The sequence below is a fragment of the Cherax quadricarinatus genome, chromosome 22 (genome assembly GCF_038502225.1).
Source record: "Cherax quadricarinatus isolate ZL_2023a chromosome 22, ASM3850222v1, whole genome shotgun sequence".
NCBI classification, from domain to species: domain Eukaryota; kingdom Metazoa; phylum Arthropoda; class Malacostraca; order Decapoda; family Parastacidae; genus Cherax; species Cherax quadricarinatus.
The window spans coordinates 26,279,989-26,307,703 of record NC_091313.1 but is presented as its reverse complement, the minus strand read 5'-3'; the positions used below and the strand labels follow the sequence as shown (position 1 = coordinate 26,307,703).

The 27,715-nt window shown below is 38.6% G+C and overlaps 1 protein-coding gene across 1 annotated transcript; it reads left to right on the top strand.

Moving 5' to 3' along the window:
- The first annotated feature begins 23 nt into the window (after nt 1-23).
- Nucleotides 24-27,631, top strand: LOC128696121 (probable E3 ubiquitin-protein ligase HERC3). Its single transcript, XM_070087590.1, has 8 exons — nt 24-556; nt 964-1,031; nt 12,454-12,922; nt 15,215-15,341; nt 16,588-16,700; nt 17,196-17,501; nt 18,112-18,145; nt 27,374-27,631. Exons 1-8 carry the CDS (start codon nt 415-417, stop codon nt 27,495-27,497), a joined length of 1,383 nt encoding a protein of 460 aa, XP_069943691.1. The 5' UTR covers nt 24-414; the 3' UTR covers nt 27,498-27,631.
- The last annotated feature ends 84 nt before the right edge of the window (nt 27,632-27,715 follow it).

Here is a 27,715-nt window from a genome sequence, read left to right as displayed (position 1 = left end):
TTATTATTATTATTATTATTATGATGATGATGATGAAATCATAGGAAAAACAGGGACTCATGTTAAAGTAACCTGTTTTACCTTTTTAAATGCAGATTCTTAATCGGCATAAAAAATAGTGCCTTTGTGTAATTTTAAGGAATTGTGAAAAGCTTTTTTTTTAAATGGGAAATAGGCATGACAGAACTGCATCTTGGATTAGATACTCCCCACAGACTTAAAAAATATGACCGGACATTGATGTTTTGTATTTTCTAAGTTCCTGCTAAATCTCAAAACTGTGTACATATTGTATTCATCAGTTTTCAAGCTTTTTTTTTATTGCGACAATTTTTTTTTCTTTTGCAGAGGTTGTACTGTAATCTTGCACTATTTAATTTTTCTGTCATTTTTAATTATAGAAGTGGTAGCAGAATGTCTGTGTATGCTTGTGGTAACAATACGTGCTCACAAATAGTTGCTGGTGGCCCTAGCATACTGTGTTGTCCCTCACTCATTTTCCTGACTGGTGTCAGTCAAGTGGAGGCCACATTCAGTCATATACTTTGGAGGACTGGTGAGTGAATTATAAAGAATTAAATCTCTCTCTTTTTTCACTTTGAGTGTGATTAGGTAGAATGGTGCTGTATACTATATACCATAGTTCATTGGTTCCAGTATATGATTTTATTTTCCAAGGATCAGGACTTTACATGTACAGTATCACATTGAACTGCATCTGGCACTTTTATACCGACAATATCAATCAATCAGAATCATTCTGAAGCTTCCTGACATCATACTCAGAATTTGTCTGCCCATTTTTAAGATCTTTAGTAAATTTGTTGCTGTTTATCCTTATACATGTACATACAAATCCTTATCCTTCATTCTGATTTATTTTATCATTTCATAAAGGTACATTGTTATAAACTATTCATTACTTTATGAAAATAATCCAAACGTCTCAATAATTTTTCTCAGAATCAGGTTGGAAATGGACTGGATATAAGCAGTATAATGATGAGATAAGCATAGACCCAGAGTGGAAGGTGAGTGAACCACATTCTATCTTTATTTTTTTTTTTTTAACAAGTCGGCCGTCTTCCACCGAGGCAGGGTGACCCAAAAAGAAAGAAAATCCCCAAAAAGAAAATACTTTCATCATCATTTAACACCTTCACCTCACTCACACATAATCACTGTTTTTGCAGAGGTGCTCAGAACACAATAGTTTAGAAGCATATACAGTGGTCCCCCGCTTTTCGTAGTTCCCGGCAATCGTAAAATTCGCCGATCATAGAGGTATTTTCGTATAAACATGGACTCGCTTTTCATAGGTTGACTCGCGAGTCGTAGTTCGTCCAGGATGCGTACCCACGGCGTGAGCCAGGGCGGCAGCCAGTCTGGCATTGTTTACCAGTGAGCGAAGGTCCCCTCATGTGCTCCAGCGAAATATTTCATAATACAGTGGTCCCTCAATAATCGTCCATAATCCGTTCCTGGAAGTGGGACTATTATCGAAATGGACGATTTACGAATCAATTTTCCCCATAAGAAATAATGTAAATTCAATTAATCCGTTCCTTACACCCAGAAGTATTAAAACAAAAAAATTTTTTTACATGAAATATACATGTAGTACATAAACAATACAGTGGTACATGATGAATTAAACATTAACAGAATAACACATCCTTTATTGGTGATTCTTCTTTGTGTATGGAAGACTGGAGAAGGAGACTGATTGGATGATTTACTGTTTGGAAGGGGAATCCCCTTCCATCAACACCTCGGGTACCAATTGCTTTTCTGGGGTTACTTCTCTTCTCTGTTTCTTAATGCCACTAGGACCACCATGAGAGTCACTGGAGTCCTGTCTCGCAAAAAAAACTGTTCAGAGAGCTCTGTTTCTGGCGTCTCTTTAAAACTTCCCTAAAATGGGCCAAGACTCTGTCACTGTACAAGTTGCCGATATGGCTTGCAACATCCTTCTCTGGGTGATGTTTCTCCATAAATCTTTCCATCCTACCCCACATTTCAAAAATCTTCTTAATTTCTGAAGAAGGCACCTTCCTCCATCTCTCTTCCTCCTCCTCTGCAGCAAGATTCTGAGCTGCGATCTGTTGCTCTTCCTGCTGAAGCTCTTGCAGCTCCTCAGAGGTTAGCTCTTCGTTGTGGTCCTCCACCAACTCTTCCACATCCTCCAAACTCACATCCAACCCCATGGAATTCCCCAGTGCCACAATTGATTTTACAACAGACATAGGCTCATCAAGGTCAGCCCCAAACCCTTCAAAATCCCTCTTGTCGACACAATCTGGCTACAATTTTCTCCAAGCAGAGTTCAAATTCCTGGTAGTCACTCCCTCCCAAGCCTTACCTATAAGGCTTACGCAATGGAGAATACTGAAGTGTTCTTTCCAAAAATCTCGTAGGGCCAAGTGAGTGTCTGAGGTCACATTCAAGCACCTTTCAAACATTGCTTTGGTGTAGTGTTTTTTTAAAGTTTGCAATGACCTGCTGGTCCATGGGCTGGAGAGGAGTGGTATTCAGGGGCAAAAACTTTACTGTGATGAACCCAAACTCCTTCAGAATTAGGTCATCCAAGTTTGGAGGATGAGCAGGTGCATTGTCCATTACTAGGAGGCACTTGAGATCCAATTTCTTTTCCAGGAGGTAATTCTTCACACTAGCGCCAAACACTTCATTGAACCACTCGACGAAAATGTCCCTTGTAACCCATGCCTTACTATTAGATGTCTAAAGCACACACAATTTGCTCTTCATAACATTGTTTTTCCTGAACACTCTGGGATTTTCAGAATGGTACACTACTAATGGCTTCACTTTGAAATCCCCACTAGCATTAGCACAGAACATTAGCATCAGCCTGTCTTTCATAGGCTTGTGTCCCGGCAGCGCCTTTTCTTCCTGAGTAATGTAGGTCCTCTTTGGCATTTTCTTCCAAAAGAGGCCTGTTTCATCACAATTGAACACTTTTTCAGGTTTCAGCCCTTTACTGTATATGTACTCCTTGAATTCATGCACATATTTTTCAGCCGCCTTGTGGTCCGAACTGGCAGCCTCACCATGCCTTACCACACTATATGCCAGTACGCTTCTTAAATCTCTCAAACCAGCCTTTGCTGGCCTTAAATTCACTCACATCATCACTAGTTGCAGGCAATTTCTTTACCAAATCTTCATGCAACTGCCTAGACTTTTCACAAATAAGCGACGTCGTAAGACTATCTCCTGCTAATTGTTTCTCATTTATCCACACCAATAATAACTTCTCAACATCTTCGAGTACTGGTGATCTCATTTTTGTCAGCATATTTACCCCCTTTGCAACAACAGCGTCCTTGATTTCCTTTTTCTTGGCTATGATGGAAGATATGGTTGTACGGGATTTGTTATACATCCTGGTCGGTTCGCCCACACGTACGCCACTATCATATTGTTCAATGATATTTTTCTTAAATTCAATCATATTTGTCACCTTCTTTACCAAAGGCTTGGCACTAGGAGCTTTCTTTGGAGCCATGGTAGCTTATTTAGCACTTAAATAACTTGCAAGCACTAAAATAAATGGATTATGAAATATTTTGCTGGAGCACGTGAGGGGACCGTCGCTCACTGGTAAACAATGGCACACTGGCTGGGAAGGAAAGGCTGAGGCAGCTCAGAGTGTGAGTACGCGTCCGGGATGAAGGACTATTAGCGAGTTACTAGACCATTTGCGAGCCAATATTTTGACGAAAAAACAGGACTATTTCCGAAATGGACGACTTTCAGGCAGGACGATTATTGAGGGACCACTGTATTCCATTTATTTTAGTGCTTGCAAGTACTAAATAAGCTACCATGGCTCCAAAGAAAGCTCCTAGTGCCAAGCCTGTGGTAAAGAAGGTGAGAAATACGATTGGATTTAAGAAAACCATCATTGAACAATATGAAAGTGGTACAAGTGTGGCCGAACTGTCCAGGATGTATAAGAAACCCTACACAACCTTATGTTCCATAGTGGCCAAGAAAAATTAAATAAAGGATGCTGTTGTTGCAAAGGGAGTAACTATGCTGACAAAATTGAGATCACCAGTACTGGAAGAGGTTGAGAAGTTATTATTGGTGTGGATAAATGAGAAACAATTAGCAGGAGATACTCTCATGACTTCGTTTATTTGTGAAAAGGCTAGGCAGTTGCATGAAGATTTGGTAAAGAAATTGCCTGCAAATAGTGGTGAAGTGAGTGAATTTAAGGCCAGCAGAGGCTGGTTTGAGAGATTTAAGAACCGTACTGGCATACACAGTGTGGTAAGGCATGGTGAGGCTGCCAGTTCGGACCACAAGGCGGCTGAAAAATATGTGCATGAATTCCAGGAGTACATAGAGGCTGAAGGACTGAAACCTGAACAAGTGTTCAATTGTGACGAAACAGGCCTCTTTTGGAAGAAAATGCCAAAGAGGACCTTCATTACACAAGAGGAAAAGGCAATGCCAGGACACAAGCCTATGAAAGACAGGCTGACGCTAATGTTCTGTGCTAATGCTAGTGGGGATTTCAAAGTGAAGCCATTACTAGTGTACCATTCTGAAAATCCCAGTGTGTTCAGGAAAAACAATGTTATGAAGAGTAAATTGTGTGTGTTTTGGAAATCTAATAGTAAGGCATGGGTCACGAGGGAAATTTTCATCGAGTGGTTCAATGAAGTGTTTGGCCCTAGTGTGAAGGAGTATCTCCTGGAAAAGAAATTGTATCTCAAGTGCCTGCTAGTAATGGACAATGCACCTGCTCATCCTCCAAACTTGGATGACCTAATTTTCGAGGAGTTTGGGTTCATCACAGTAAAGTTCTTGCCCCCGAATACCACTCCTCTCCTCCAACCCATGGACCAGCAGGTTATTGCAAACTTTAAAAAACTCTACACAAAAGCAATGTTTCACAGGTGCTTGACTGTGACCACAGACACTCACTTGACCCTAAGGGAATTTTGGAGAGAACACTTCAGCATCCTCCACTGCATAACCCTTATAGGTATGGCTTGGGAGGGAGTGACTACCAGGACTTTGAACTCTGCCTGGAGAAAATTGTGGCCAGATTGTGTCGACAAGAGAGATTTTGAAGAATTTGGGACTGACCCTAATGAGCCTATGTCTGTTGTAAAATCAATTGTGGCACTGAGGAGTTCCATGGGGTTGGATGTGAGTTTGGAGGATGTGGAAGAATTGGTGGAAGACCACAATGAAGAGCTCACCACTGAGGAGCTGCAAGAGCTTCAGCAGGAAGAGCAACACATTGCAGCTCAGAATCTTGCTGCAGAGGAGGAGGAAGAGAGATGGAAGAAGGTGCCTTCTTCAGAAATTAAAGAGATTTTTACTATGTGGGGTAAGATGGAAAGCTTTATGGAGAAACATCACCCTAACAAGGTTGTTGCAAGCCAGGTTGGCAACATGAACAGTGACAAAGTCTTGGGCCATTTTAGGGAAGTGTTAAAGAGACGCCAGAAACAGAATTCTCTCCACAGTTATTTTGTGAGACAGGACTCCAGTGACTCTCAAGGTGGTCCTAGTGGCATTAAGAAACAGAGAAGAGAAGCAACCCCAGAAAAGCAAATGGTACCTGAGGTGTTGATGGAAGGGGATTCCCCTTCCAAACTATAAACAATCCACTCTCTCTCCTCTTCCAGTCTCCCATACACTAAGAAGAATCTCCAATAAAGGTAAGTGTTATGCTGTTAATGTTTCATTCATCATTTCCCATTGTATTGTTTATGTACTACATGCATATTTCATGTTAAAAAATTTTTTGTTTTAATACTTCTGGGTGTCAGGAACGGATTAATTGTATTTACATTATTTCTTATGGGGAAAATTGATTCGTAAATCGTAAATTTCGTTTATAGTAACGGCTCCAGGAACGGATTAATTACGAACAACGAGGGACCACTGTATGTGTAAAGATACACAACATATCCCTCCAAACTGCCAATATCCCACACCCCTCCTTTAGAGTGCAGGCATTGTACTTCCCATTTCCAGGACTCGAGTCTGGCTATATAAAAATAACCGGTTTCCCTGAATCCCTTCACTAAATATTACCCTGCTCACACTCCAACAGCTCGTCAGGTCCCAAATACCATTCGTCTCCGTTCACTCCTATCTAACACGCTCATGCACGGTTGCTGTAAGTCCAAGCCCCTCACCCACGAAACCTCCTTTACCCCCTCCCTCCAACCTTTTTGAGGATGACCCCCTACCCCGCCTTCCTTCCCTTACAGATTTATACGCTCTCCATGTCATTCTACTTTGATCCTTTCTCTCTAAATGACCAAACCACCTCAACAACCCCTCTTCAGCCCTCTGACTAATACAGTGGACCCCCGGTTAACGATTTTAATCCGTGCAAGAGGGGTAATTGTTATGCGAAATAATCGTTATGTGAATGAATTTTCCCCATAAGAAATAATGGAAATAAAATTAATCCGTGCAAGACACCCAAAAGTATGAAAAAAAAAATTTTACCACATGAAATATACATTTTCCCACACACAAAGAGAAGGATACATGCACAATAGTAGAGTAGTACATGCACAGTATATATTGTGCATGTACTACTCTACTAAATGAAGAATAAATGACACTTACCTTTATTGAAGATGCAGCAATGACTGATGAGACACTGTGTCCTGGGAGTGCCTTTTCCTCCTGAGTACTGTAGGTCCTGTTTGGCATTTTCTTCCAGAACAGGCCTTATCACACTGTGTATGCCACTACGATTCTTAAATCTCTCAAACCAACCTTTGCTGGCTTTAAATTCACCAATATGAGCACTAGTTCCAGGCATTTTTCCCTGTTCACCTGGGTGTTAGTCGACTGGTGTGGGTTGCATCCTGGGAGACAAGATTAAGGACCCCAATGGAAATAAGTTAGACAGTCTTCAATGACACTGACTTTTTTGGGTTATCCTGGGTGGCAAATCCTCTGGGGTTAATTGTTTCTTGGTATTCTCAATAAGCCACACCAACAACGGTGCTACAGCAGCAGCAGCAGCTGACGGTGGTACAGCAGCAACAGACGGTGGTACAGCAGCAACAATGCTACAGCAGCAGCAGACGATGCTACAGCAGCAGCAGCAGCAGACGATGCTACAGCAGCAGCAGCAGCAGCAGACAATGCTACAGCTGCAGCAGACGATGCTACAGCAGCAGCAGACGATGCTACAGCAGCAGCAGCAGCAGCAGACAATGCTACAGCAGCAGCAGACGATGCTACAGCAGCAGCAGCAGCAGACGATGCTACAGCAGCAGCAGCAGCTGACAGTGCAGCAGCAGCAGCAGCAGCAGCTGTACCACCAATAGTAGCGATACTTATCAATGATCTTTTTCTTCTTCTCTATTGTAATTCTCACCCTTATTGCTGTAGGGTTGGCACTAGAAGCTTTCTTGGGGCCCATGGTCACTTATTTTCCAGAAAAAGCACCGAAAACACTGTAATAATACGAAATATTCCGATTGTATGCTTGGATGTTACCGCGGAGGCTGGCTGGTAAACAATGCCACCGGCGGAACATGTGAGCGTGGCTCAGGCCACACATTGGACGCGTCTCGGAGGAAAATCGGTAAGCGGGTTTTTAAGCGGTATGTGAGGCAAAATTTTTGCAATTAAAGTAAGCGGTATGCGAAATAATCGCTATGTGATGCCATCGTTATGCAGGGGTCCACTGTACTTTTATTAACTCCACACCTTCTCCTAATTTCCACACTCCGAATTTTCTGCATAATATTTACACCACACATTGCCCTTAGACAGAACATCTCCACTGCCTCCAACCGCCTCCTTGCTGCAGCATTTACAACCCAAGCTTCATACCCATATAAGAGTGTTGGTACCACTATACTTTCATACATTCCCTTCTTTGCCTCCATAGATAACGTTTTTTGTCTACACATATACCTCTACACAACACTTGCCTCTTTTCCTTCATCAATTCTATGATTAACCTCATCCTTCATAAATCCATCTGCTGACACGTCAACTCCCAAATATCTTGAAAACATTCACTTCTTCCATACTCCTCCTCCCCAATTTGATATCCAATTTTTCTTTATCTAAATCATTTGATACTCTCATCACCTTACTCTTTTCTATGTTCACTTTCAACTTTCTACCTTTACACACACTCCCAGACATGTCCACAAACCTTTGCAATTTTTCTTTAGAATCTCCCATAAGCACAGTATCATCAGCAAAAAGTAACTGTGTCAATTCCCATTTTGAATTTAATTCTCCATAATTTAATCCCACCCCTCTCCCGAACACCCTAGCATTTACTTCTTTTACAACCCTGTCTATAAATATATTAAACAACCATGGTGACATTACACATTCCTGTCTAAGACCTACTTTTATCGGGAAGTATTCTCCCTCTCTTCTACACACCCTAACCTGAGCCTCACTATCCTCATAAAAACTCTTTACAGCATTTAGTAACTTACCACCTATTCCATATACAGTACTTGCAACATCTGCCACATTGCTCCCCTATCCACTCTATCATATGCCTTTTCTAAATCCATAAATGCAATAAAATCTTCCCTACCTTTATCTAAATATGTTCACATACATGCTTCAGTATAAACACTTGATCTACACATCCCCTACCCACTCTAAAACCTCCTTGCTCATCCACAATCCTACATTCTGTCTTACCTCTAATTCTTTCAATAATAACCTTACCGCACACTTTTCCTGGTATACTCAGTAAACTTATTCCTCTATAATTTTAACAATCTCTTTCGTCCCCCTTCCCTTTATACAAAAGGGACTATACATGCTCTCTGCCAATCCCTAGGTACCTTCCCCTCTTTCATACATTTATTAAGCAAAAATACCAACCACTCCAACACTATATATACCCCTGCTTTTAACATTTCTATCATGATCCCGTCAGTTCCAGCTGCTTTACCCCTTTCATTCTACATAATACCTCACGCACCTCCCCCACACTCACATTCTGCTCTTCTTCACTCCTAAAAGATGGTATACCTCCCTGGCCAGTGCATGAAATTACTGCCTCCCTTTCTTCATCGACATTTAAAAGTGTACCTCCACCTCCCCATCTACTAACTCCCCTACTCTGTTTTTAACTGACAAATCCATTTGTTCCCTAGGCTTTCTTAACTTGTTTAACTCACTACAATTTTTTTTCTTATTTTCATTAAAATTTCTTGACAGTGCCTCTCCCACTCTATCATCTGCTCTCCTTTTGCACTCTCTCACCACTCTCTTCACCTTTCTTTTACTCTTCATATACTCTACTCTTCTTATAACACTTGTGCTTTGTAAAAACCTCTCATAAGCTACCTTTTTCTCTTTTATCACACCCTTTACTTCATCATTTCACCAATCACTCCTTTTTCCTCCTGCACCCACCCTCCTATAACCACAAACTTCTGCCCCACATTCTAATACTGCATTTTTAAAACTATTCTGACCCTCTTCAACCCCCCCATTACTCATTCTTGCACCAGCCTACCTTTCTGCCAATAGTTGCTTATATCTTGCCCGAACTTCCTCCTCCCTTAGTTTATACACTTTCACCTCCCTCTTACTTGTTGTTGCCATTTTCTTCTTGTCCCGTCTACCTCTTACTCTAACTGTAGCTACAACTAAATAATGATCCAATATATCAGTTACCCCTCTATAAATGTGTACATCGTGGAGCCTGCCCATCAAACTTTTATCCACAATACATAATCTAACAAACTACTTTCATTACTTGCTATATCATACCTTGTATATTTATTTATCCTCTTTTTCATAAAATATGTATTACTTATTACCAAACCTCTCTCTACACATAGCTCAATTAAAGGCTCCCCATTTTCACTTACCCCTGGCACCCCAAATTTACCTACTACTCCCTCCAGAACATTTTTACCCACTTTAGCATTGAAATCCTCAACCACAAGTACTCTCACACTTGGTTCAAAACTCCCCATGCATTCACTCAACATTTCCTAAAATCTCTCTCTCTCCTCTACACTTCTCTCTTCTCCAGGTGCATATATGGTTACTATAACCCACTTTTCACATCCAACCTTTATTTTAATCCTTGAATTAATGCATTTATAGTCCCTCTTTTCCTGCCATAGATTATCCTTCAGCATTATTGCTACTCCTTCTTTAGCTCTAACACTATTTGAAACCCTTGACCTAATCCCATTTATTCCTCTCCACTGAAACTCTCCCACCCCCTTCAGCTCTGTTTCATTTAACCCTTTCAGGGTCCAAGGCCCAAATCTGGAGTCACGCACCAGTGTCCAAGAATTTTCAAAAAAAAAATTTGTTATTTTTTCTTATGAAATCGTAGAGAATCTTTTTGTGAAGGTAATAAAACAAAAAGTACGAAATTTGGTGGAAAATTGACGAAATTATGCTCTCGCGAATTTTGATGTGTCAGCGATATTTAAGAATCGGCGATTTTGCCGACTTTGACTCCCATTTTAGGCCAATTACATTATTCCAATCAACCAAATTCTTAGCTATTTCACTAGTATTACTTTATTCTATCGATTGAGCACAAGAAATCGCCAAGTCAACTGTTTCAACTACAAAATAAAGTGATCGGAAATTGTTAATTTGGCCAATTTAACACAAAGTTCAAAATATTCCAATTTCAAAATAGGCTCCAGAATAAACAATGTAGGTATTCCTGGAACTAAACTAACATTTCCTCTGTTCATTAGTTATGTTTTCAGGCTTTACAAATAAATTCCATTTTGATTTTTTATTCACATAATGAATTTTTATTCACACCAAAAAATAGAAGATTTACTGTTATGCAATATTGTAATAATTGTATAAATATCATCACCATATTTGTGAATGTATATTAGACCCACCAGCTGACGTGTATTAGACGTGTGAGGTCGTTTGTTTACTCTTGAATATCGGCAAAAATTTAACATTTCTGCTACTTTGAGCTCAGTTTCAAGCCATTTCCAGTGCTAAAACCAATCAAAATCATCTCTATTTCTGTAATATGTCTTCCATTCTATCAAATGAGACCAAGAAATCGCAAATACAACTATAAAAAACATACGAAAAAACACTGCAAAGTTGCTGTTTTAATCGAAAAATCATGATTTCATTTTTTTTCTCTCATTATACACAGTGTGCTGCAGGATCTGTTTTATGTGGTGCACACATACCACATAGATGTATTCTCTCATATCTAGGCCCAAATGTACCACTCACAGTTTATCAGAGTGAGCTGAGCTCATGGCGTAGATCTACGGTTTGGACCCTGAACGTAAAGCCGTAGATCTACGGGACGGACCCTGAAAGGGTTAAAGCCAGGACATCCAGCTTCTTTTCATTCATAACATCCACAATCATCTCTTTCTTATCATTTGCACAACATCCATGCACATTCAGACATCCCACTTTGACAATTTTCTTCTTCTTATTCTTTTTAGTAATTATTACAGGAAAAGGGGTTACTAGCCCATTGTTCCCGGCATTTTAGTTGACTTTTACAACACGCATGGCTTACGGAGGAAAGATTCTTATTTCACTTCCCATGGATATAAAAGGAAAAGTAATAAGAACAAGAACTGTTAAGATAAAATCAAAGAAAACTCAGATGAGTGTGTATAAATAAATGTGTACATGTATGTGTAGTGTAACCTAAGTGTAAGTAGAAGTAGCAATACGTACCTGTAATTTTGCATATTTATGAGACAGACAAAAGACACCAGCAATTCTACCATCATGTAAAACAATTACAGGCTTTCGTTTTACACTCACTTGGCAGGACGGTAGTACCTCCCTGGGTGGTTGCTGTCTACCAACCTACTAACTATGTATTATTCTATTTATTGTATTTAAAACAGTAAAATGTGCAAAAGTGTTTCAGACAATTTTGTTGATAGATTTTTCTTTCTCACATACACACAATCGCACTCTATTTCCATTCTTTTTACCTTTCTTTTGTTGGTTTCTTTCACTATTCATAACTGAGCATTATTTTATAATAATAATTTTGTTTTCCAATAAGATACATATGATATAAAGGTTTCTGTCATTCTTCAGGCTTACCCCAAATAGGATTTTTGTATTACTGTTACACTGTAATCTGGACAGGGGAAGCTGAAGTTGATAGATAATGTTATAATTAGGGTAAGCTCAACATTTGAAATTTGGTAATTACCTACAAAACACTGTGCAAATAGCTACTGAATGAGTGATGGTGAATGTGTTTCCTTCTATGGATCATCCTGTCATGGTAGGAAATAGCTAAAGTGATAGACAAAATATAAGAACATAAGATGGAGCACTATGCCAGGCCTATTGGCCCATGCTCTTGTGTTATTGTTTTACAGCCAGTTTGACTCTGGTCAAGATGTTGAATTTGCCCTTACTATTGACAGGGCCTGATATTTACTGCATGATAATTTACTTCAGGTTTTCATCAGTGAGAATCGTACTGTAGCAATCAGTAGTACTGGCTCTCTGGTTGTGTGGGAGGACAAGGGATGGAGGACTCTGCACTTCCAAAACGATTACACTGAAGCAACAGATGCTGCTGCAGAGGTTTATTCAGGCACCCAGAATCAGAGGTATTCAGATAATCTAATTGGAAAGGAGGAACATGAAAGTTGCACTAATTCCGATCATAAGAAAACTGAAGAAGATTGTGATGGATTGTCACTGGTATCTGTGGAGGATGATTCTATGAAAGGAATTTGCCTTGCCAGTAGGGGTAAGAGAAAAATGCCAAGTAAATTACAGGATAACAGTATTAGGAAAAAAATGATGCAGGAAAAGTTGCACAATGCAAGTTGTGGAATGCAAACTCTCGAATCCAACAAGCCCCATATAGTTTTCTGCCATGTTGCTGTTGAAGATAATGTTCTTCTAGCACTTGGTAAAGGTAAGTCATCTATATACAATACAGCCTTTCCTCACTTAACAACAGAGTTTGTTACCTAAGACCACGTCGGTAAACAAAGTCATTGCTAAGCTAGGAGCATACTATAATGGTACTGGATTTGTGTCAACCATCTTTGATATTGTTTTAACCCTTTCAGGGTCCACAGGCCCTCTCAGAGACTTGTTCTCAGGGTCCCCCAAATTTCAAAAAAAAAAAATAATTTTTTCTTATGAAAAGATAGAGAATATTTTCCCAATCATAATGACACCAAAAGCATGAAATTTGATGGAAAACTTATGGAATTATGCTCTCGCAAAGTTAGCAGTCTCGATGATGTTTACGCATTGGCGATTTTGCCCACTTTGAGCCCAATTTTCAGCCAATTCCAGTGTACTAGTCGACAAAAATAATAACTATTTCGCTAGAACTCCATTTTTTCTACCAAATGAGTACGAGAAACCACCCATTTACCAATTACAACTATCCAATACAGTGGTCAAAATTTAGCAATTTTGCCAATTTCACACAAATTTCAAAAGATGCCAATTTCCAAGTAGGGTCCAGAATAAACAAGAAAGACATTCCTGGCACTAAAATAACATTTCCTCTGTTCATTAGTCATGTCCCCATGCCCCTCTTATATTCTTCTGCTTTCCACTTTGAATTTTTATTCTCACAAAAAATAGAAGATTTACTGTTATGCAGACTACTGCATTAGTGTAGAAATGGTATAAATAGTATCGGCGCACTTGTGAAAGAATATTAGACTCGCCAGTTGACGTGTATTGGACACTTAGCATGATTTGTTTACTTTCGAACTTTGGTAAAAATCGAACATTTCTGCTACTTTGAGCTCAATTTCAAGGTACTTTTCATTGTAAAACCAGTCAAAATCATCTCAATTTCTGTAATATGTCTTCCATTCTATAAAATGAGACCAGGAAAACTAGAATACAACAATAAATACCATACGAAAATACAGTGCAAAGTCGCTGTTTTAATCCAAAAACACGGTCAAAGTTTTTTTTTTTCTCATTACGTACTGTGCTGCAGGATTTTTTTATACTGTGCACACTGACCACATAGACCCATTCTTTCATATGTAGGTCTACCAGCTTTGTCTCACTAGATTTGAGGGCGCTAGAATTTAGGCGTACTAGTATGTCAAAAACCCTGGTGCGTAAGCCGTAGTAGTATGTCCGAAACCTTGAAAGGGTTAATGTCACCTTTGTACCATTTATAAAATATTTAGTATATTTTTAAATGTTTCTACAGTAGTGTACTGTATATCTAATATCCATTATTGAGGTATGCATACTGGTCAGAGAGCCCATCGTAAGTCTGAGTCGTCGGTAAATGAGTACACGTCTCTAAGTGAGAAGAGGCTGTACTGATATTTATTACAAGTCGGATGCTTTTGTTAAATTAAAATTGACTTCATTCTTTTATTAATTTTAGTAACATAAATAATTTAAATTTAAATATAAAATTTATACAGTACTGTATGTTCTTTAAAATAATAATTACTCATCATATTAGCCATTCAAGAAGCTTGATGAATATGTCAGCATTTATATACACATTCCTGAAAATAGACCCTTAAAGGATCCGACATACACACCTTCACCTCCAGCTTTGTGGAAGCTTTCCTATTTGGTCACTGCAGGTCGCCCATCACTGATCTGGCAAACAAATCCAGTTCCATCACTAATTTCGGCTAGCGTAATTTCAAATTCAGTTGATAGATGAAATGCTAAAAGGTCTGCACCACTCTGTGATCCGACAAAATCACTAATCCGGCACCCAGCAGGTCCCAATTATGCCGGATTAGTGATGGTTGACCTGTACTGTGTGTGGCTACTTATTTTACCGTACTGGCCAGTACATGGATATAATAATGGATGAAATGAGACAAAATGGCAAATGTAGGCTATGAGTTTATTATCCTGGTGCAAAATATACCAGTACTGTACAGTGCTTTCAGCTGTATGTAGATAATATTACATTATTGTCTTAGTTTAATCATGTAATGTGTATTAATCAACATTAAGAAGTTTTGTACAGTTGAAATGCCAGATTGGTAGAAGACTTTATTGGTAGATAATGTTTTGCTCTCAGTTTGCAATTTCAACTTTGTTATTATCAGCATTATGTGCTTCCTTGAACCAAGAAGATATTTTAATGCAAGTATCACCTTTCCTAAAATAGGGTAATTTTGCATTCTGAAGTAGCAAGAAGTTATAGCACCATAGCTAACCATAAAAAAATATTAAATTTATTGTATCCCAACAGATGGAAAAATGTATTCTGGCAGCATTCCTATCTCACTTGGGTTAAAAGTTACTGAAGTTGCAGTGGGAAAAGAACATAGTATGGCACTGACAACAAATGGAGATGTCCTCACTTGGGGTGGTGGAATGTGCGTATAGTAGTGAAGTAATATTCACTTTGCACATTGTTAGAAAGGTGTGACCCTTAATGACTATTTTAATGTACCGGTATGATGTATAAATGTTTGTATGAACTAACTACAGATCAGAATCATGCAACTAATAACTTTTAATTGAGAATTTTTTTTTTTTACAGCTTAACTGAAGTTTCTGTTGAATTGTATCAGCAGCTAGGTCAGATGGGATTAATTATAGGATGCTAAAAACAGGTGAGGATACAGTCTTGGAGTGAAAGCTACCTAAAGATGGAGAGAGAGCATATGTAATTCCTTTGACTAAAGAGGAAAAAGGGACAAGAGAAAGTGCCAGAATTATAGGGCAATAAGCCTGTTAAATATGCATACCAGGTAAAGTATATGATAGAATTATTATAAATTGAGAGTCAGGATTAGACAAAGTAAGATTTTAGAGGAACAGGGAGGATTTAGGGTAGAGGAGTAGGGGATGTGTGTAAGAAGTGTTTACACTGAAGCATATATAGTAAGTGAGCAGTACCTAAATAAGGGTAAGGCACTGTTGGCTTTAGGAAAGGCTTATAAGAGGGTGACTAGGGCAGTATTGTAGCAGAGGCAGTAAATGTATGAACTAGGTGGTAGGTTACTAAAGCAGTAAATAATTTTTATTCATAAAGGGAGGTTCAGGTTCAGGTGTGTAGACTTTAACTTTTTTTTTTTTTAACACACCAGTTCTCTCTCTGAGGCAGGGTGAACCCAAAAAAAAAAAGAAAGAAAAAAAAACTTTCACCATCACTCACTCCAGTCTCTCCAGAGGGGTGACAGTATTATATTCATAGAAAATACTAAACTCACATGGATCCTACTGTAGCTGGGGAATGGGAGGTTATTAAGTGTTTGACTCAAAACACTTGGCCAGCATCAAGGCACCTTGAAAGGTGATTCTCATAAGCAACCCTTTTTGTTATATGAAGTGATATATTTTTTCTTTAGATTCAAGGTGTCTGGCATGCTTGCAAAGTTGCTTCAGTTTGTATGTATTTTGACCATCTAGAGATAATTCATTGCTTTGTAAGCTGTTGTAAGGTCGATGTTGACATACAGTTTATATAGTTACTTCTACAGAATTCTTATCTATATATTTTCTTAATCTATGTCTTAATTTAACATTTGATCAATCTATATACAGTTAGGTATTTCATCAAGTTTTCCCATATTTTAGAGTTATAATTTCCAAATAATAATTTAGCTTAATTTTCAGGCGTGGACAATTAGGCAATGGCGAAATATGCCAAAGGGAAAAACCTGAGTTAGTGGAGCACCTCCAGGGTATTACCATTTCATCTGTTGTGTGCGGAGGATGGCACTCTGTTGGTGAGCCTTATATATATACGTATATATAGATATTGCATATTTAAAATTATCGCTAGCTATCATTGATATACAGGTGCTCCTTGACTTTTGATGGGGTTACGTTCTGATGAACCCATTGTAAATTGAAAATGAATATGATATGCTAAATAAACAAGTAGATAAATAACTACTGTCACTGAATAAGTAAATAAATATATAGTATTTGGATACTACATATTAAAGAGTATCACTAGCTATCATCTATATACAGGTACTTCTTGACTTATGATGGGGTTATGTTCCGACGAACCCATCATAAGTCGAAAATGAATATGGTTTGTTTACAATATTTTACATTATATCTTTGCAGCTTCTGCAGTTATAACTTAAATTTACATTACACAAATAGGAGTCCCATAAATGATAATACTGTATAATTTTTGGTTAACAGTTTATTATTGTTAACATTTCCTATGCTCTCTCTTTTATAATAATGTTACCATCTATTTTTTACAGCATTAAGCAGCAGCGGAGATGTCTATGTTTGGGGTTGGAATGAGAGTGGACAGTTAGGGTTCCCATCCAAATCTCAGAGTAATCATTCAATCTTTGGATCATTTGAACATAAATGTTGGTGCCCCAAAAATGTTGAAAAAGTGAGAAAAGAAGAGAACTCAAACCCTTTACTTGATAGAGTAAACCAAGAGCATACCAAAGATGTGGTGAATGTTCAGGCTTCTCCAAGATTGTTGGACTTCTGGAGTGAGCATGTAAAAGTTGTGGATGTCCAGTGTGGAGATAGACACACCCTATTTCAGCTAGGTAGGTTGTGAAAGATCTCAAATGATTTAATCTATAAATTAATTTTAGTGAAAACAGTAGCAAAATCCCAACAGTTACTGAAAAAGACAATTGCAGTGAGTCCTTCACTTGTGCAATATTTCACTCAGCATTGTACAAATAACGGACTTTAGTGCATTTGTCTTTTTTCACCTTGTCATAATGGGAAAAAGGTTTTGGCAGATTTCTGTGACTCGGCAGGCAATGTTAACAGGAAATTTTGGGTAGTAATCATGGATTGGGCCTGTTTGTGACCCTCACTGCTGGTGAGTCAGGACATTGAATCTAATAAGAGAATTGCTAAGTATCTAAAAATAAACTGGTTTCATTGCAAAACTTTTTTTTTTAGTTCTGTATACAGTACTTTTTAAGTAGAGCAAGCAGTCCATTATGTATAAGTATGGTATGTCATTAAAAATAAGAGTAACCATTGAATGGTATAAATATTACCACTGCAAATGTAGTTTTTCTCGCATTATAAATATTACCACTGTAAATATAGTTTTCCTAGCATTCTTGTTTTACTGAAGTGTATTCTCATTTTGATTGAAAATGAGACACTTAGTTCACATATAATCTTTTTATATTGCAGATGATGGCAGTGCCTGGTCAGTTGGTATGAACAAGTAAGTGAAAATATAATGAGTACAAAAATACTAGATGGCTTAAGTCTGCTTTATATGTTAATTTTTTTTTAACACGACCATTTCCCATCAAGGCCCCAAAAATGAAAAAAAAAAAAAATCTCTATCACTTACTCTCTAGATGTCTTTCATGGTCTAATATTTACTGAGATCTACATAAATCCTATGCATCAACAATGTAAAACTTGTACCTGCCAGTCTTCTAAAACTTCCATCTGCTGAACTATTTTTTTGAATCTCTTCATAGATATATATTGCTGTCTAGTAGAGTGAGGACTGTAGAAGCCTCCATATTAAGTGTTAGAATCATAGCTACTATAGATTACTAAACTTCTTTCTTTCAACACACCGGCCGTATCCCACCGAGGCGGGGTGGCCCAAAAGGAAAAACGAAAGTTTCTCCTTTTACATTTAGTAATATATACAGGAGAAGGGGTTACTAGCTCCTTGCTCCCGGCATTTTAGTCGCCTCTTACAACACGCATGGCTTACGGAGGAAGAATTCTGTTCCACTTCCCCATGGAGGTAAGAGGAAATAAACAAGAACAAGAACTAGAAAGAAAATAGAAGAAAACCCAAAGGGGTGTGTATATATATGCTTGTACATGTATGTGTAGTGTGACCTAAGTGTAAGTAGAAGTAGCAAGACATACCTGAAATCTTGCATGTGTATGAGACAGATAAAAAAAAGACAACAGCAATCTTACCATCGTTTAAAACAATTACAGGCTTCAGCTTTACACTCACTTGGCAGGACGGTAGTACCTCCCTGGGCGGTTGCTGTCTACCAACCTACTACCTAGAGATTACTAAACTATCCATACTAATATTTTGATTTTGTATTTTTTTTTTTCAACAAGTCGGCCGTCTGCCACCGAGGCAGGGTGACCCAAAAATAAAAGAAAATCCCCAAAAAGAAAAACCTTTCATCATCATTCAACACTTACACATAATCACTGTTTTTTGCAGTTTAGAAGCATATACGTATAAAGATACACAACATATCCATCCAAACTGCCAATATCCCAAACCCCTCCTTTAAAGTGCAGGCATTGTACTTCCCATTTTCAGGACTCAAATCCGACTATATAAAAATAACCGGTTTCCCTGTTTTTTTTTTTTTTTTAAACAAGTCGGCCGTCTCCCACCGAGGCAGGGTGACCCAAAAAGAAAGAAAATCCCCAAAAAGAAAATACTTTCATCATTCAACACTTTTACCTCACTCACACATAATCACTATTTTTGCAGAGGTGCTCAGAAACACAACAGTTTAGAAGCATACATGTATAAAGATACACGACATATCCCTCCAAACTGCTAATATCCTGAACCCCTCCTTTAAAGTGCAGGCATTGTACTTCCCATTTCCAGGACTCAAGTCCGGCTATGTAAAAATAACCGGTTTCCCTGAATCCCTTCACTAAATATTACCCTGCTCACACTCCAACAGATCATCAGGTCCAAAATACCATTCGTCTCCATTCACTCCTATCTAACACGCTCACGCACTCTTGCTGGAGGTCCAAGCCCCTCGCCCACAAAACCTCCTTTACCCCCTCCCTCCAACCTTTTTGACTACGACCCCTACCCCACCTTCCTTCCCCTACAGACTTATACGTTCTCCATGTCATTCTACTTTGATCCATTCTCTCTAAATGACCAAACCACCTCAACAACCCCTCTTCAGCCCTCTGATTAATACTTTTATTAACTCCACACCTTCTCCTAATTTCCACACTCTGAATTTTCTGCATAATATTCACACCACACATTGCCCTTAGACAGGACATCTCCATTGCCTCCAACCACCTCCTCGCTGCAGCATTTACAACCCAAGCTTCACACCCATATAAGAGTGTTGGTACTACTATGCTTTCATACATTCCCTTCTTTGCCTCCATAGATAATGTTTTTTGTCTCCACATATACCTCAACGCACCACACGCCTTTTTTCCTTCATCAATTCTATGGTTAACTTCATCATCATAATAATAATAATAATAATTATAATAATAATAATTAGTAGTAGTAGGTTGGTAGACAGCAACCACCCAGAGAAGTACTACCGTCCTGCCAAGTGAGTGTAAAACGAAAGCCTGCAATTGTTTTACATGATTGTAGGATTGCTGGTGTCTTTTGTCTGTCTCATAAATATGCAAGATTACAGGCATGTCTTGCTACTTCTACTTACACTTAGGCCACACTACACATACATGTACACGTTTATTTATACACACTCATCTGAGTTTTCTTTGATTTTATCTTAATAGTTCTTGGTCTTATTACTTTTCCTTTTATATCCATGGGGAAGTGGAATAAGAATCTTTCCTCCGTAAGCCATGCGTGTTGTAAAAGTCAACTAAAATGCCGGGAACAATGGACTAGTAACCCCTTTTCCTGTAAAGATTACTAAAAAGAATAAGAAGAAGAAAATTGTCAAAGTGGGAAATCTGAATGTACGTGGATGTTGTGCAAATGATAAGAAAGAGATGATTGTGGATGTTATGAATGAGAAGAAGCTGGATGTCCTGGCTTTAAGTAAAACAAAGCTGAAGGGGGTGGGAGAGTTTCAATGGAGAGGAATAAATGGGATTAGGTCAGGGGTTTCAAATTGAGTTAGAGCTAAAGAAGGAGTAGCAATAATGTTGAAGGATAAGCTATGGCAGGAAAAGAGGGACTACAAATGTATTAATTCAAGGATTATGTGGAGTAAAATAAAGATTGGATGTGAAAAGTGGGTTATAGTAAGCATGTATGCACCTGGAGAAGAGAGAAGTGTAGAGGAGAGAGAGAGATTTTGGGGAGTTTTGAATCAAGTGTGAGAGTAATGGTGGTTGGGGATTTCAATGCTAAAGTGGGTAAAAATGTTATTGAGGGAGTAGTAGGTAAATTTGGGGTGCCAGGGGTAAATGTAAATGGGGAGCCTTTAATTGAGTTATGTGTAGAAAGAAATTTGGTAATAAGTAATACATATTTTATGAAAAAGAGGATAAATAAATATACAAGGTATGATGTAGCATGTAATGAAAGTGGTTTGTTAGATTATGTATTGGTGGATAAAAGGTTGATGGGTAGGCTCCAGGATGTACATGTTTATAGAGGGGCAACTGATATATCGGATCATTATTTAGTTGTAGCTACAGTTAGAGTAAGAGGTAGATGGGAAAAGAGGAAGGTGGCAACAACAAGTAAGAGGGAGGTGAAAGTGTATAAACTAAGGGGGGAGGAAGTTCGGGCGAGATATAAGCGACTATTGGCAGAAAGGTGGGCTAGTGCAAAGATGAGTAGTGGGGGGGTTGAAGAGGGTTGGAATAGTTTTAAAAATGCAGTATTATAATGTGGGGCAGAAGTTTGTGGTTATAGGAGGGTGGGGGCAGGAGGGAAGAGGAGTGATTGGTGGAATGATGAAGTAAAGGGTGTGATAAAAGAGAAAAAGGTAGCTTATGAGAGGTTTTTACAAAGCAGAAGTGTTATAAGAAGAGCAGAGTATATGGAGAGTAAAAGAAAGGTGAAGATTATTATTATTATTATAATCAAAAAGAAGCGCTAAGCCACAAGGACTATACAGCAGAAAGGTGAAGAGAGTGGTGAGAGAGTGCAAAAGGAGAGCAGATGATAGAGTGGGAGAGGCACTGTCAAGAAATTTTAATGAAAATAAGAAAAAAAAATTTTGGAGTGAGTTAAACAAGTTAAGAAAGCCTAGGGAAAGTATGGATTTGTCAGTTAAAAACAGAGTAGGGGAGTTAGTAGATGGGGAGAGGGAGGTATTAGGTAGATGGCGAGAATATTTTGAGGAACTTTTAAATGTTGAGGAAGAAAGGGAGGCGGTAATTTCATGCACTGGCCAGGGAGGTATACCATCTTTTAGGAGTGAAGAAGAGCAGAATGTAAGTGTGGTGGAGGTACGTGAGGCATTATGTAGAATGAAAGGGGGGGGTAAAGCAGCTGGAACTGATGGGATCATGACAGAAATGTTAAAAGCAGGGGTATATATAGTGTTGGAGTGGTTGGTACTTTTGTTTAATAAATGTATGAAAGAGGGGAAGGTACCTACGGATTGGCAGAGAGCATGTATAATCCCTTTATATAAAGGGAAGGGGGACAAAAGAGATTGTAAAAATTATAGAGGAATAAGTTTACTGAGTATACCAGGAAAAGTATACGGTAGGGTTATAATTGAAAGAATTAGAGGTAAGACAGAATGTAGGATTGCGGATGAGCAGGGAGGCTTCAGAGTGGGTAGGGGATGTGTAGATTAAGTGTTTACATTTAAGCATATATGTGAACAGTATTTAGATAAAGGTAGGGAAGTTTTTATTGCATTTATGGATTTAGAAAAGGCATATGATAGAGTGGATAGAGGAGCAATGTGGCAGATGTTGCAAGTATATGGAATAGGTGGTAAGTTACTAAATGCTGTAAAGAGCTTTTATGAGGATAGTGAGGCTCAGGTTAGGGTGTGTAGAAGAGAGGGAGATTACATCCCGGTAAAAGTAGGTCTTAGACAGGGATGTGTAATGTCACCATGGTTGTTTAATATATTTATAGATGGGGTTGTAAAAGAAGTAAATGCTAGGGTGTTCGGGAGAGGGGTGGGATTAATTATAGGGAATCAAATTAAAAATGGGAATTGACACAGTTACTTTTTTCTGATGATACTGTGCTTATGGGAGATTCTAAAGAAAAATTGCAAAGGTTAGTGGATGAGTTTGAGAATGTGTGTAAAGGTAGAAAGTTGAAAGTGAACATAGAAAAGAGTAAGGTGATGAGGGTATCAAATGATTTAGATAAAGAAAAATTGGATATCAAATTGGGGAGGAGGAGTATGGAAGAAGTGAATGTTTTCAGATACTTGGGAGTTGACGTGTCGGCGGATGGATTTATGAAGGATGAGGTTAATCATAGAATTGATGAGGGAAAAAAGGTGAGTGGTGCATTGAGGTATATGTGGAGTCAAAAAACGTTATCTATGGAGGCAAAGAAGGGAATGTATGAAAGTATAGTAGTACCAACACTCTTATATGGATGTGAAGCTTGGGTGGTAAATGCAGCAGCGAGGAGACTGTTGGAGGCAGTGGAGATGTCCTGTCTAAGGGCAATGTGTGGTGTAAATATTAGGCAGAAAATTCGGAGTGTGGAAATTAGGAGAAGGCGTGGAGTTAATAAAAGTATTAGTCAGAGGGCAGAAGAGGGGTTGTTGAGGTGGTTTGGTCATTTAGAGAATGGATCAAAGTAGAATGACATGGAAAGCATATAAATCTATAGGGGTAGGAAGGAGGGGTAGGGGTCGTCCTCAAAAGGGTTGGAAAGAGGGGGTAAAGGAGGTTTTGTGTTCGAGGGGCTTGGACTTCCAGCAAGCGTGCATGAGCGTGTTAGATAGGAGTGAATGGAGACGAATGATACTTGGGACCTGACGATCTGTTGGAGTGTGAGCAGGGTAATATTTAGTGAAGGGATTCAGGGAAACCGGTTATTTTCATATAGTCAGACTTGAGTCCTGGAAATGGGAAGTACAATGCCTGCACTTTAAAGGAGGGGATTGGGATATTGGCAGTTTGGAGGGATATGTTGTGTATCTTTATACGTATATGCTTCTAAACTGTTGTATTTCTGAGCACCTCTGCAAAAGCAGTGATAATGTGCGAGTGTGGTGAAAGTGTTGAATGATGAAAGTATTTTCTTTTTTGCGGATTTTCTTTCTTTTTTGGGTCACCCTGCCTTGGTGGGAGACGGCCGACTTGTTGAAAAAAAAAAAATATATATATATACACACACACCCCTCTGGGTTTTCTTTTATTTTCTTAATAGTTCTTGTTTATTTCCTCTTATCTCCATGGGGAAGTAGAACAGAATTCTCCCTCCGTAAGCCATGCGTGTCATAAGAGGCATATAACGTGCCGGGAGCAAGGCGCTAGTAGCCCCTTTTTCTTTATACATTACTAAAGTTGAAAAGAGAGACTTTCATTTTTCTTTTTGGGCCACCCTGCCTCGGTGGGATATGGCCAGTTTGTTGAAAGAAGATTACATATACTACAAGAAAAAGACAATATTAAAAAAAAAGATCTTCAGTGTTTATTTGATTTGATTGGCCATTTATCACGTCATCTAACTTGAATGTATCTCCTGAAACATTATATCTGCCTTGAGGAATACATCTTGAAGTACTACAGCAAAGAAAAATTACCTTCTCATTTTGGTGAAAATATCACAATGTATGAAGAGGCTTATAGTACATTTTATTTCATTTAGAGTGACCTACCAATATTTTTATGGTAAAAAATGCACAAATCCAAAATCTGTTCTCTATTGCTTACAATCATCATCATATTATTATTATATTCATTGGGAAGCTCTGAACTTAGAGGTCATACAGTGCTTGAGAAATGGGAGGAAATGAAGTTTGATCTTTGATGACAACTCCTTTGAAGGGACAATCATTCAAAGAACATTTTCTTTCTCAGATGTTCATAAGATTTTATCACAGTTCATATTAAACCTGAACATTATTTAGTTGTAGCTACAGTTAGAGTAAGAGGTAGATGTGAAAAGAGGAAGGTGGCAACAACAAGTAAGAGGGAGGTGAAAGTGTATAAACTAAGGGAGGAGGAAGTTCGGGTGAGATATAAGCGACTATTGGCAGAAAGGTGGGCTAGTGCAAAGATGAGTAGTGGGGGGGTTGAAGAGGGTTGGAATAGTTTTAAAAATGCAGTATTAGAATGTGGGGCAGAAGTTTGTGGTTATAGGAGGGTGGGGGCAGGAGGAAAGAGGAGTGATTGGTGGAATGATGAAGTAAAGGGTGTGATAAAAGAGAAAAAGGTAGCTTATGAGAGGTTTTTACAAAGCAGAAGTGTTATAAGAAGAGCAGAGTATATGGAGAGTAAAAGAAAGGTAAAGAGAGTGGTGAGAGAGTGCAAAAGGAGAGCAGATGATAGAGTGGGAGAGGCACTGTCAAGAAATTTTAATGAAAATAAGAAAAAATTTTGGAGTGAGTTAAACAAGTTAAGAAAGCCTAGGGAAAATATGGATTTGTCAGTTAAAAACAGAGTAGGGGAGTTAGTAGATGGGGAGATGGAGGTATTGGGTAGATGGCGAGAATATTTTGAGGAACTTTTAAATGTTAAGGAAGAAACAGAGGCAGTAATTTCATGCACTGGTCAGGGAGGTATACCATCTTTTAGGAGTGAAGAAGAGCAGAATGTAAGTGTGGGGGAGGTACGCGAGGCATTACGTAAAATGAAAGGGGGTAAAGCAGCTGGAACTGATGGGATCATGACAGAAATGTTAAAAGCAGGGGGAGATATAGTGTTGGAGTGGTTGGTACTTTTGTTTAATAAAAGTATGAAAGAGGGGAAGGTACCTAGGGATTGGCGGAGAGCATGTATAGTCCCTTTATATAAAGGGAAAGGGGACAAAAGAGAGTGTAAAAATTATAGAGGAATAAGCTTACTGAGTATACCAGGAAAAGTGTACGGTAGGGTTATAATTGAAAGAATTAGAGGTAAGACAGAATGTAGGATTGCGGATGAGCAAGGAGGTTTCAGAGTGGGTAGGGGATGTGTAGATCAAGTGTTTACATTGAAGCATATATGTGAACAGTATTTAGATAAAGGTAGGGAAGTTTTTATTGCATTTATGGATTTAGAAAAGGCATATGATAGAGTGGATAGAGGAGCAATGTGGCAGATGTTGCAAGTATATGGAATAGGTGGTAAGTTATTAAATGCTGTAAAGAGTTTTTATGAGGATAGTGAGGCTCAGGTTAGGGTGTGTAGAAGAGAGGGAGACTACTTCCCGGTAAAAGTAGGTTTTAGACAGGGATGTGTAATGTCACCATGGTTGTTTAATATATTTATAGATGGGGTTGTAAAGGAAGTAAATGCTAGGGTGTTCGGGAGAGGGGTGGGATTAAATTTTGGGGAATCAAATTCAAAATGGGAATTGACACAGTTACTTTTTGCTGATGATACTGTGCTTATGGGAGATTCTAAAGAAAAATTGCAAAGGTTAGTGGATGAGTTTGGGAATGTGTGTAAAGGTAGAAAGTTGAAAGTGAACATAGAAAAGAGTAAGGTGATGAGGGTGTCAAATGATTTAGATAAAGAAAAATTGGATATCCAATTGGGGAGGAGGAGTATGGAAGAAGTGAATGTTTTCAGATACTACTTGGGAGTTGACGTGTCGGCGGATGGATTTATGAAGGATGAGGTTAATCATAGAATTGATGAGGGAAAAAAGGTGAGTGGTGCGTTGAGGTATATGTGGAGTCAAAAAACGTTATCTATGGAGGCAAAGAAGGGAATGTATGAAAGTATAGTAGTACCAACACTCTTATATGGGTGTGAAGCTTGGGTGGTAAATGCAGCAGCGAGGAGACGGTTGGAGGCAGTGGAGATGTCCTGTTTAAGGGCAATGTGTGGTGTAAATATTATGCAGAAAATTCGGAGTGTGGAAATTAGGAGAAGGTGTGGAGTTAATAAAAGTATTAGTCAGAGGGCAGAAGAGGGGTTGTTGAGGTGGTTTGGTCATTTAGAGAGAATGGATCAAAGTAGAATGACATGGAAAGCATATAAATCTATAGGGGAAGGAAGGCGGGGTAGGGGTCGTCCTCGAAAGGGTTGGAGAGAGGGGGTAAAGGAGGTTTTGTGGGCAAGGGGCTTGGACTTCCAGCAAGCGTGCGTGAGCGTGTTAGATAGGAGTGAATGGAGACGAATGGTACTTGGGACCTGACGATCTGTTGAAGTGTGAGCAGGGTAATATTTAGTTAAGGGATTCAGGGAAACCGGTTATTTTCATATAGTCGGACTTGAGTCCTGGAAATGGGAAGTACAATGCCTGCACTTTAAAGGAGGGGTTTGGGATATTGGCAGTTTGGAGGGATATGTTGTGTATCTTTGTGTGTATGCTTCTAGACTGTTGTATTCTGAGCACCTCTGCAAAAACAGTGATAATGTGCGAGTGTGGTGAAAGTGTTGAATGATGATGAAAGTATTTTCTTTTTGGGGATTTTCTTTCTTTTTTTTTGGGTCACCCTGCCTCGGTGGGAGACGGCCGACTTGTTGAAAAAAAAAAAAAAGTTTACTCTGTGTATAATGTGCAGTATATTTGTTGTATATTCAAATTTAGCATAATAATCAGTTCCTGGAAAAAGAACAACAATTAATTGTATCCCTTATATAATTTAATATTAATGTGATTAATTTAAAATTTTAGGTATGGGCAGCTTGGACTGGGTCACACAGATATGACTGAGGAACCTACTCAGGTATTCAACAGCGGTGTCACAAGAATTTATGCTGGAGGATGGAATTCAATCTTTGTTACAATACCATGTTAATGCCTTCTAAATCCTAAATTAATTTACTTACAGTTTAATGTAATATAACTGGACATCAGCTTTTATTGATCATTTAATAACCCCTAATTAGATTTTTTGATGTGATCAGGAATGAATTGAGTAAGTTTGATTGAAAGATTATTATTATTATTATAATCAAAAAGAAGCGCTAAGCCACAAGGACTATACAGCGCTGCAGGGCAGGAAGGAAGCGAGGG